We start from the raw sequence: 12,721 nt of genomic DNA, 5'->3' as shown, positions 1-12,721 counted from the left end.
GGGTGGTAACATGTCGAATAACATTACACGAGACACTGCCTTGTGCGGGCATGCTGGTACATTAAACACAGCCAGGAAGTGTTTTTTCTTCATGTTGGTACTGCTTTATCATGGTGCCTTTAATTTACAATTTAAATAATTACATGAGGGCTTGTTTTTTAGTAATACTAGACGCGCGGTAGAACGATACGAGTCCTTGGAGATTTTTGGATAGTCACTGAAGTTTTTTAATCCTTTCGTTTCATATTTTGCAAGAATGTTACACGAATCGTCAGTTTGAACGTTCATCAAACTCACAATTGTAATTATTCTTTTGAACCCGTAGTAAACACTCTGGTTTCCATCCCTCCAATTCCGCAGAGTATCTGTAACTAAGTTAGACGCCCTAACGTCTGAAATGCGGAACCCTAGACTCGCTCCTCCTAATTTGAATTCAATTAATCATTGAATTGTAAACCAACAGATAAGTAATAAAAACTGTATTCATTTTATACAAAAGCCAACGCTTGAAGTTTGTTCTATAATATTCATGGTTTTGTTTACAAAATTTAAATAATTAAGTCTAGTTTTATCTAAAATAACCGTGTCTAATTAATGTAATGACGTCAATACAATTTTATTAGCTGGCAAGTCGTGAGTTTGTTGTATTCATATTTACTGCTTACCGCATCGCTCTCCGCGGAACTGGCAAGCGTTAAACAATTTTATAAGATGATTTCATATGACGTTAATTTGTCACATTTATTTAAGGGTCATATCGACTCATTCTCGTGAAATTCCGTATACATTCATTGTTCATTCTATCTTGCTTTAAAGGTGAAGAAAAATAACGGTCGTAAATACTGCATAGTATATAAAAGCAGTCTCTAAGAACTTCAAGGGTTCATGAAATTCATCTACCTGTAATATCCGAATTTAATAGTTAAAAGATCTGTCATCCTAATCATAGTACATCCTAATCATAGTACAACCTAACCTACAATGTCATAATTCATGAGGTTAGTATTGTAATAAATTCTCATTCCCGCAATTATTATCGAGGTGCAATCAATACTGAATTCTTTAGATTATGCACTAATAACAATACCATATAAGTTTTTGTAAGTATATTCTTTACATTATTTTCAGGTGTTAGTTTGCCGTAATAATGGACAATGAGATAAACAGAAATCGCATAAAACGCAAACATAAAAAAAAATAGTTTTTTACACAGCACATTTAACATCAAGCGTCATCCTTTCGTTGATAGCAACATAGACAAGTTCATATACCTAAAATATACACCATTACAAGATTTTCGGCATAGGTGGTCGGTGCAGAGGTGCCAGCGCCGTGTCCCAACGAATCAGCTCGTTAATACGTGCGCTGAACGTAAATAAACATTGACACGTGTTTATGGGTGCGGGCGGGCGCATGCGCTCTGCCACCAGACGCATCGATCCCTTCCACCCCTCGACACATTATACGTGATGCGAACCACCCTTACAGGTCCTATGAAAAATCTAGAATTTCCATGTTTGTAACTCGATGACGGTTAATATTCGTATGCTATGTCGCAATAAATACGATTCACTTGCGCTCTTGATGCCAATTTATTGTTCTGTTGTGGCCAGATAAGAGTTGGAGATGTATATGAATCCAAATTGAATTGTAGTTGGTGGCTAGTTGCATTATAAAATTCATAATAAAGGCTCCAACTTTAGGATTGTCATATTTTCGTCTACACGTCTTGTATCCACTCAGTTATAAATATTCTAAACGAAACGATTCATAGTAAAAGGAAACCGGTTTATCAGAGTACGGATACATTTTTAATTAAGTACTTAATAAAGAAACGTTATGAAAAATAGTGACGTGTAGCTACATTTGATAATAAAATATCCGGTAGCGGTCAATTTATCACTAATAGTGATGTACGACACTATCTATAATGAACTATGTTGATCCAAGAAAATATGTAGGTAAAAGAAACTAGTAAAAAAAGCAAAGACAAATACGTCCAAAACTGTCTAACTCGTAGCCAAATAGCGACGAATTCTATAAATGGGCAAAAATATAAATCCATACATATACATAATGCAACAATAGTAACTCCATTACCCTTTTTCGGTTAAGTCACTAAACTAATTTCAATGAAATTTGGTATAGGGATCGTTTAAGACTATGGGAAGGAGACGGGATACTTTTTATCCCGGTAAAATTCATAGCGGGATATTTATTCCGGAAGAACTTTTGCAAGGTTGAAGCCGCGAGATTCAATTCTATAGTGAACTCTTCACTGACAATCTAACCCTATTCTTTCTAGCACGTGCATCTCAATAAGCCATAGTCCACCTACAGCTGAGTATACCTATATTCGGTGCACATCTGTTTCACGTGCTCATTATCTACAGCTTATACTAATCCAATTATAAATGTAATCTATCTTGAACTAATTTTACTACACCATCTCTCTATACAAACATTTCATGAATTCCTAAGTTTACAAATGTGGATTAAAAACATTAGAAAATAATCAGCGGATCAGTAATGCGTGCGTCTGGTGCAGTTACTTGGATGTAAATAAACAGCGGCACCACGTGCCCACCTCGTGTATACGTCTCGGTTCAGTCAAGGAGATCTACGAGCAGCTACGTCATCTCTTTAAACCTATACGCAGATGCTTATTTTCAAACAGACGTATATTTTTTCCATTCAATTATCCTGTTTTATTTTGTGTTTTCTTGTGTTCAAACTTTATGGATATTTTATGAGGTCCCTAGAAATATCCAGTAACGTCCAAACTACGTATAAATGAATATAATATGGCAGATCATCAACTACCCATGATTAAAGGCCAAAACTTTAGTAACGTGATATGAAAATGACCATAGATTAAGAATGTAAAACAAAGTCGTAGATATCATTCCAGTTTAACTTTTTCAATGGATTTTTATGTGTCATGAAAGTAACCACTTCCCCATGTTCGTTGGATCTCAACGTAACCTTTGCTTTCTTCGAATATAGTTAATAAACTTATTGCTTTTCTTTTCAAAAGTTAGACCAACAAGCACAAGCACAAAAACATCTAAAATAAACGGTTGACAATTACAAGGTTCTATGTTACAAAGCTGGAAACAAGAAATCCAGTTATATTCAACTATCTATACACACTTGTTATAAGTCCTCTAATCGGGTTAGGCCTTAACCGTGATCTCGGCGGTATTTACCTCCGGTTGTAACAATGTTGAGAGTACTATGCTGGCAATCTTAAATCGCGTTGTACTAGTCCGTGAAGTAGTTATGGAGTTAATAGAGTCAGAGTTAATACAGTTTGGGAATATAATAATATGCAGATTTTTGTGGACTTATTTATATTTAACAAATCTTAGCAAAGGATTATCTTAGAAAGGACATTTCTGACGTCACAGATCTGACCCCACGGTTAGATATTACACATTTTGAGGGCTACTAGAACTATAAGGACCTTATACTAGACCCAGACCCCAAACGAATTAATTGAACTAGCGGTCTGCACAACCGAAGCTAGCAGTGCATACTAGTTTTCGTAATGAATTTGTTGCGAGCTGTCGAAGAAATCTTATTTTTTATAAACCGCCTCTATTGCCATGCTGTAAAAATGTGTTTCTAACCGTTACAAAAACAAGCATTACATATTTTAAGTCGATTTATCTGTGCAATAATCTCAATACTTCGCATTTCTCTTTACTCTCATAAGTACACACCTACCTATATCTCGACGCGCTACTATCAAAACGCATAATCTAGCCACAGGGTGGGTGCTACCATATTAAAAGATTTTGTCGAAGTTCTAAAGTTATATTACATGTAAAACTCGGTTTATTTGGCATTCACTTATCTTTGGTCGTGCAGTTTGACGCAGAAACTATTTACTGTACAATGCTCATAGGTTTTATTTTTGCAAAAGTGAAACATTTTATAAGGCCGCATATCATAAAATCACGTTATTTTTTCTCTTATCAGGGTTAGGCAGAGGTGCGTCACTTCCACATTTCGTCAGCTATATGAAATCCTATGTAATGGGATGAGCATATTGCCACTAAGCAGGAGTTCTGGCTAGAACTTACATATAATTGTAGAAAAACCAGATATCACCACTTGACCCGTAAATCAAATTGAAGACAAACTAAATTTACAGTAAATTATAACAAAAAGTATGCTATTTTAACACATTAAAAAAACTCAGAAATTGGATCACTTGTATTTACATTATTCATAGTAAGAGTTTTTTAATCACACTAGGTTATTTATGATTTTTATTGTGAAATGTACTTCTAGACCTTTAAAGTGAATATTATGACATACAAACGATGTAAGGATTAAAATAATTGTTACAAGTTTAGGTATGTCACATGTGTCACAAATAGCATTATTTATGCAAATAAGGAAATAAAACCTTGTCAACTCTTGCTGCCTTATCGGTTCCGTTCGAACATAACCTTATTTTAAAACTAGTTTCATTACGAGTCAGGAAAGTAAACATAATTTCTTAATTATCTAACTGGAAATCTACAAGTCTAATTAAGCAATGGGCACAATTAATACCATTTTAATTACCTGCGCATCGGCGAAAAACAACCAAAATGACACCTTCTCGATAAGATTTCGTGCTTCCATTGTTTGTTTCTATTATTGTTTATTTAAACCTTACGACATTATGTTCTTATACATTTTAATTACGTTGTCTGCTGTTTTTTCAACGGCAAAAAAACCGTTAACGACATTAGCCACTCTAAATCAAATATTGTCGGATTCGATTACCCTTTCGGCCGTGACGACGTGGAATGTAATGACTCTGAAAACTAACTTGATTACTTGATTGAACATTTCGAGCTACATAAAATCCAAAACTGCGACGTTTTTAGCGAAACGCTCTATTTCATTGGAATTACGCAGATTTGACACTCTTTGTAAACATTCATTAGGCAAACTCGTGACACTGTCCCTTATCAAAATACCCGTGATTCAAACAGACGCGTTGCAAAATAATCAAAACCTATCACATTTGTTTAATGCGTATAGTAACGTAATGAAAAAATTGTATCCGGTAGGTGTAATATACCGCTCAATTTATTTTATTTCGGCTATCTTGGCGTCAATGCTGGAGTCTTCAGCTATAAATAAATATATTATCCTCACATCGTGTTTCGTTTAAAACGTGTTAAATAAACGGACAGACGATTGAATTATTTGATTTCCATTGGAGCTGTAGTGTAATTGTGTCGGTGTGGTCGTATTTTACGAGATGGAGACGGCGTCGTCAGTGGACCGCCACTGGAATGTATCTGTTGGAAAGTTGCAACGTGAGCCGTGTGTACGGAGCGTACCCCGCGGGCTGCGAGACGCAGCGAGTGCCGAGTATGAACACGATCACCGGTTCGTCATCCAAGTTTACCTGGCCGCATAACTGTTTTTCTCCGATCCTCAGCCGCATACAAAAAGCGATGAGCCGACTTCATTATTATTAAAGCACAACAAAAATGAGCGGCAACATGGCAAAGTGAGCGGTGTGCGACGTTGCCGAGCCGCACGCTCGGCTGACTCGTCACGTGACGTCACGTCTCAAGATGGCCGCCACACCGGTCGCGCGTCCCCCACTCCCAGCAACCACTTCGGCCGGATCCGACCGAAGCGCTTGGTAATAATAATTTAGAATGCAGCCGTCAGAAAGGAAACCGAGCGAGAATAGATTGAAATTTAATGCATGGAACACGTCTACAATACGCGTTAACGCTAATTGTTATTCTACAACAGATGCTGTTTACTTTCGTTGAATAACATGGATGGCGGTTAGCGGAATCGAGGGTCGCCGGCGCGGCGTGCGAGCCGGCCGACTCCGTGATTCATTTCGTTAATGGTCTAATTTGTCGGTGACGCATTCTCGGGTTTTCGATTCTCTTTATCGATCTCGTTTAATACCGCGACACGCCCGCTATCTGCCACGATATTCAATTTACTTTCCAATTCACCAAATCTATATTTACTTATACTAAGAATCGATAACGTGAGCATCGTCTCAAGTAATATAATATGTTTTTTCCTTATTCAAAACAAGATTATTCCCTCTCCACGCTATTCATTTGGTTATTTCTGATTACATGCCAATTATCTACGTATTTTCAAGAATGCAATTTTGTTCCGGCATGTTCAGTTCCTAGCCGGCACAAACCTTCGCGGCGGCGCACCGAGCGTTGCACCCTCATCAAATTCAGTAATAACCCCATTGCACGCGCGGCGGGAGGGCGGGTGTGGCGGGAGCGGGGGCGCGGGTGCGGCGCGCTGCACGTATACTGTATAGCGCTCGTTATCGCGCGATAAGCGCTGCGGGCCGGGGTCGGACCGCGGGGAGGGGGGCGGGCGAGCGAGCGAGTGCGGGCGCGGGAGAGCGGCGCATCCGCGTCGCGGCTAACGGCTCGTCCTCGGCGCGTGGTGGCGGTGCTGCGCGCGCTGACGTCACCGCTCGATAATGGCCGCCGCCCGCCGCTCGCCGGCCCCCCGCGGCACCCGTCGCCCGAGCTCAGTCTATCGTCGACCCGCCGCCGGACCGAGTGCCTCACACGTATAGCGCTCCGTGCATCCAAAGTTCGCGGACCCGAATGTGATTCTGTACAGTGTTTTCGTGTGTACCATGGTGACGGTGTTTTTATCAGCCGGTTCGATAAATCTGTGACAATTTACAAGAGAAACGAGGAAAACCGATCTCTCGCGCTCCGCGCTCCACCCGGCGGCGAGATGTCGGTGATGCAGAAGAGACAACACTGCTACCTGTGTGACTTGCCCCGTATGCCGTGGGCAATGTTGCACGAGTTTTCGGAGGCGGTGTGCCGCGGGTGTGTGAACTACGAGGGCGCAGACCGCATCGAGGTGGTGCTGGACACAGCGCGCCAGCTCAAGCGTGCGCACGGCTTCCAGGAGGGCCGCGCGCCGCACAAGGCGCATCGGCCGCCTCTGGACGCTCATCAGAATGGCGCCGACGCCCGCGCCCAGCCCGCACCGCCCGCCCACCACGCGCCGGGCGCCGGCTTCACGCTGCACCACCAGCGCCCCGCCACCGCCACCGCCGGCCTGCTGGCCGAGTACGGGAGTCGCCGCGATGAGCACGAGGGCCGCCGACTGGCGCACCTGCCCGCGCATCACTTGCCCGCGCACGGTGGGGCAAGGCTTGCCCCTGGCCTAACGCTCAAGAGGCCGCTCGATGATGACGACCACCAAACACATCATGAGCCAACCAAGAGATTGCTTGAGGAGCACTCGAGGCCACCGCTGACTCGCGGAGATTCTCTTCCCGCTGTTTCGCTGGCCGCTGCTTCTTTCGCACAAGATCGTGTCTTCAAACAGGAAAAACATCCTTTACGCACACCTTCCTTCGACGGCACATCATTCAAATCAAACGGTAAGTCTCATTTGTTTTCCTAATCAACTTGCGAGTCTATACTCTAATCTGTAAAGTTCATAAGCTGGTATTGTCCGTAGCAACGTAAAACTATTTTCTTTTCCCTCCTCATTATAGGTAGAGATTTTGATACGTGTCTACGCCTTTACGATTATTTATTTGATATGACCTAAAATGGATCAATGTAAATGTTCTGTGTCTCTTATCTCTATAGACAAGCAACCTTTTACATATTAAATTCTAGACCGCATGAGTTCTCTGGAATTAAGCGCCCACTTGCAATGTGATATCACCTCTTTCTTTTAATAAATAAGTAAAATGGCAAATGTGTACATAATACACTATCAATATTGTAGAACCGATACTGCGATGTAGTTTAATTTTCACAAATACTCGACGTAGTAAATTTTTAATAGGCTCTTTAAGTTTATATAACAGGCTTCGATTTTGTTGCTGACATCAAATAATTTATTTCGTAAATAAATAAGAGGATTTTTATACTTCGTTGTCAATTATTCTCTTGTTTTATTCGAGCGTACAGTAATGTAACGTAGTGCTGGTGCAACAGGCACGTATGTTGCAGAATCAATTTAATATACTTTTACGATCCACCGCCTGCCTGATGTGAACCCCGTCTGCGAAAAAGCAAGGATAAATCATGATAGACAAGCCCACACAAAATGATGTTCGACCTGGAATCGAACATCCTCATTGCACAATATAAAACGAGCCAATAATAATCTAATTATTATAATTTACAAAATATAAAACAACGAACATCCCTTTTTCACGATTTTTATCTAAACTGTTATAAATTAATAAATATCGATAACCGGTAAAAACCTCGATACTATTTTCAAACGGAACGCTTTTCGCGGTCGAGTTGAGGATAATTCATAGCAAAACGTACAATTAAACCGTAAACATAATCCACAACAAAATTATCGCAAGAGTCATTACTTTTACAATTGGCATAGTTTCGTCACAGCAAGACGAATGCTTTGAACGCACATTAACGATCAGTCGTCGGATTAAATCGACTACGAATACCGAGAATTCTAATCATAGCTGAGATAGCAATACCGAGTGTCGCAATACAAGTGTAATATCATTGTTTACAAATAACGATGTAACCTACATATATAAAAATAGCTATTTAGTGGAGTCACGCGTGGAGCGATAACACGAATGATAGGCAGCGAACGTGAACGTGTCGGTAGCGACGGAGCGGCGGACGTTTTGCGCAAGCGTCCGCCACGGGACTCGTATCTAGGTAGGTGCATTAAGCGAGTCCATAAATACGAAACCGGTCCGACTGGTTGAGTTCTCGAAAGCGAGCCCGCGCTCGCGTGGAGGCGGCCGGCGGCGGCCTCGCACACCACGCTACGTACAAACACCCACGTAAAACAGCGCCGTGAATGCATGCACGACGCCACTGCCGCGCGCCGGTGCGGCAACGTCGCGTGACGACATGTTCGCTCGCGTACGTATGTAGGTAGGCCGGCGGGCGAAAAATATACCTCCTGCCTACGCTTGGCAGAGTCGCTCGACCACATTCCGCTGGCGTGTTCAGCGAGCGCTCAGCCGCGGTCGCCACGAGCCGCCGGCCAAAAAGGTCACCGCGCGTGACGTCACCGCCGCCATATGGGCCGTGCCTTCACCGCCGGCAACCACCCGACCATAACTCACGCCCTTTAACACGGTGTTCTAATGAATAATCCATGTTTACGTTACTTTTTACCCTACAATCGACTATAAGCTATTTTTCATTCCAAATAACATATTTTTACCATTTAGAATAGTTTCCAAACACCATCCGTTTTAAATTATAAAGTAAATAAACATTAGCATTAATACTATTCCTTATATATGTTAGAGGTTATAGGTCATCTTAAGCTACATTTTGTACAAATTGAACAAAATATTCCTGAAAAATGTCTATTAGTTAAAAATGAATTTGCAAAAATATGCGATTAATTTTATTTGTTGTTGTAATTATACATACATAGTAATTATAGTAGAAGCATATTTTAATGCAGCGTAAACAGTCATAGTAATGAATGTTTCGTAACATTGCAAAGGATGCATCGCAGTGTGAACACACGCTGTGTGCGTGCACACACGTTCACAAACGCAGGGACCCACATCTGGATAAGTTTGGCAACGTCGCGGCTCGGTGGCGACACGTCCCGCTGCACCACTAGAAATGTTATTGTGGCGCAGCCAGCTCCGTCTGCTGTAGGAACCAGCGCGCCGACGCGAGCGCCACTCTCTGTGACCAAGCAGTGACACATCGCCGGCCGCCGCTCACTACGTAGCGCGTATTAACACGATGTTATTTATAACACGTTATATGCGTGTGTGAACGTATGTTTACTATCTGCCGGTCCACCGCAAACGATGTGTCATCCAACATTGAATGTGAGGTTATTCGGACAAATTGAAACGATGTCGGGCGAGTGTACCACGTCGACGCACTGGCGCGACACCGGCGCGGACATCTCGTGCCAGCTACTATTCTCAACGGTGACATCTTAAATGAGATTTTACTTTTATTTCGTTCAGTACAATGAAAATTAATCTATTTTCAACGTGATTACAACCGACTGTCTACTACTTGTCCTAATAATGTCACGTTCGTTGTGTTAAACGTTACGTTACGCGAAGACCTTTCCCCGCCAGCGGTTTCAACAACATCTTCATCATCGTAATTGCTTTATACACATTCGACGCGTTTATTGATCAATTCAATGAGATATTATATATTGTTTACTTTATTTAAGAGCAATACCAGCTTTATGATCCTTTAGTGCGAACTGTAATATTATGATGATCTACTTCAATCATCCGCAACACGATTATTTCTTGCAGGCTACGGTAACGCCGCCCCTGACAAATGGCTCAGCCGGGTCCCCGCTGGGACGCACTGCGGGCTCTCCACCAGTGACAGGAGCGGGAGGTGCCGGACCTTCACCCATGGCGGCGCTAATGTCCGTGGCTGACACACTACCCCGGGCTCTCCCCGATCGGCCGGAGGATCACCACCACAACCTCCGCCGCAACGCTCAGCCAGCCGATCGAGCCAACACTCACCCAACTCCTCAGGTATTTCAAATTGTATGGCAAAAGTAGTATGATGAAATGTGGGATGAAATTTAATCAAAGATCGATGATATCCGTCTCAAGGACCGTCATGTTTTATGGCTCACGGCCATAAAACAGTATAGTTTTTTAAAAGTAATATAACATCACGTTAACTGTTGCTATAACCGTGAAATCGTGACGATAGTCCGCATTGTCCGCACTCGGGCCGGCCGGGCAACGGCGCCCGACGACCGCTTGCGCCCAACGTCCAGCGACACTCTGCCGACTCTTTCGCGCGTCTCCTCCACGCGATGCATATATTTTCATTTCATTGTTTCCCCTCGTTTCTGAATGTTTCGTTTGCTCTTCGATTAACGGTACCTCTAACAAATTGATCTCCGGTCCGGCAGGGTCGAACGGCGGGCGGCGGTCGTCGGGCTCCCGGCACGTGTCTTCGACGACGTCAGTGTCGTCGACGGAAGCAAACGAGGGCGCGGAGGCAGCCGCCACTGCACCGACTCCTCTGCTCAAGTGCACACTGTGCCAGGAGCGACTTGAAGACACGCATTTCGTGCAGTGCCCCAGCCAGCCGCACCACAAGTTCTGCTTCCCCTGCTCTCGGGACTCCATCAAACGACAGCAGGGATCTGAGGTCAGTAATAAATTTTATTATTCAATTATTTAACACTTCACTGCTACCAACTAAGTAAATGGCTTAAAATAATGATTTATTGAAAAATAATAAAATTTTCTCTTGTAATACCTACTGACGAGTATTTATTTATTGCAGGTATACTGTCCAAGTGGGGAAAAATGCCCCTGGCGAACTCAACGGTCCCGTGGGCGTTTATGCAGGGCGAAATCGCGACGATCTTAGGCGAGGAGTTTAAGCCGAAGAAGGAGCGAGAGACCTAGGGAAACGCATCGCCGCTCCGATATTACCTCTTGTCCCTCTCGATGTGAATGCACGGGAGGAGTGACGACTAGCCGCGGCACGCGGCCGCAAGCGCTCGACGCGCGGCTCCGCGGCGGAGCGACGCCAGCCGTCGCTCGGACACACCGACACATTTGTATATAACTTTGTAAATATTCAAGTTTAACTTTAGTTCGCTCGCCGGTGGCTGTCGATTGTCGAAGTATCGGAAGTAGGTTTCCGCGGTCGTGAGTGGCGCAGGAACATTCGGCCGCGGCAGTATGAGCCGTGTGTACTGCATTGGCCTTGTCGTTTTCTTTGATTGTTTCGGGGCAGTCGACGAATCGGGCGACGTCGACGGAACCTCCAGGATTCTGAAAAGTACATATCCGTTTCGATTATAATTATGTCTCGTCGACCCGCGTTATTCACGGGAGAATTGTATTGATCTGAAGCCGTTCTCTTCCAGTGTTGTAGTTTCGTGAAAGGGCGGCCCGCGCCATCCTGTGAGCGGGATTTATTCGGATGCCATTTTCTTAGTTACCTTTAGGTTCCGAACCATAGCGAACTTGGCATTTATTTATGTGATTCTTGTATACTGTACGAGTATTATGCGATATCATGATCATGACATATTTTTTGTAGTCGAGAGTACTGATTGTAAAACGTAGTAGTTGGATATCGGAAGCGTAACGCTCCATGTACGGGCCGTAGCTCAATGTATATTTGTATTTATTACATTCAGCGCATGCGAAATAATCTTATTTTATAAAGCGATTTATTCAGAGTGGCTCGAGTTCCGTTACTGTCTTGCATTCGACGAACAGATTCGGTATGGTGAAATTTTTTGTACTTCTTTGTTAGCGACGTTACATTGGATTGGAAATCACTCAAAATTCTAGTTATTGGCGCTCGGCTAAGCGTGGCAGCGTCAGCATTTGAGTTGATTATTTTGTTAGGATAATGAATGCATTGTTGGGTCAGGAAGGCGCGTGGGCCGACCCGATCCGGCATCGGTTCGGCTCCGGGCCGGCGCGCGCCCCTTCGTGGCAGTATTAGCGGGATCGCTTTGCACGTGGAGGAGGCGTACCTAGTCATTTTGTGAAATGTCAAATTGTCAGATCCGCGAACACGCGGCCATTATAGGAACTCTTAAAACTCGCTGCTATATTTGTATAAAGTGAAGTAATCATTATATAATTATCATTATATATGTCATAATGTTAAACGATTCGTAGTGTACGTCAATTTCGAACGCTATCAGACGACGGATTGGCTTCAGTTATTTTGTTTATTTGTGCATTTCTAAC

At 43.0% G+C, this 12,721-nt stretch overlaps 1 protein-coding gene across 1 annotated transcript; it reads left to right on the top strand.

Moving 5' to 3' along the window:
- The first annotated feature begins 6,376 nt into the window (after positions 1–6,376).
- On the top strand, positions 6,377–11,974 carry LOC119192292 (interferon regulatory factor 2-binding protein-like A). The gene is given in 7 exon segments (XM_037446117.1): positions 6,377–7,414; positions 9,552–9,652; positions 10,286–10,421; positions 10,424–10,519; positions 10,909–11,150; positions 11,289–11,316; positions 11,319–11,974. Coding segments are annotated over 7 exon segments (1,359 nt in total). The 5' UTR covers positions 6,377–6,753; the 3' UTR covers positions 11,414–11,974.
- Positions 11,975–12,721: the final 747 nt, after the last annotated feature.

This window comes from Manduca sexta, unplaced genomic scaffold, assembly GCF_014839805.1.
Source record: "Manduca sexta isolate Smith_Timp_Sample1 unplaced genomic scaffold, JHU_Msex_v1.0 HiC_scaffold_2587, whole genome shotgun sequence".
Classification (NCBI taxonomy): domain Eukaryota; kingdom Metazoa; phylum Arthropoda; class Insecta; order Lepidoptera; family Sphingidae; genus Manduca; species Manduca sexta.
The sequence above is the reverse complement of the archived record's forward strand: the minus strand, read 5'-3'. Positions and strand labels throughout refer to the sequence as shown.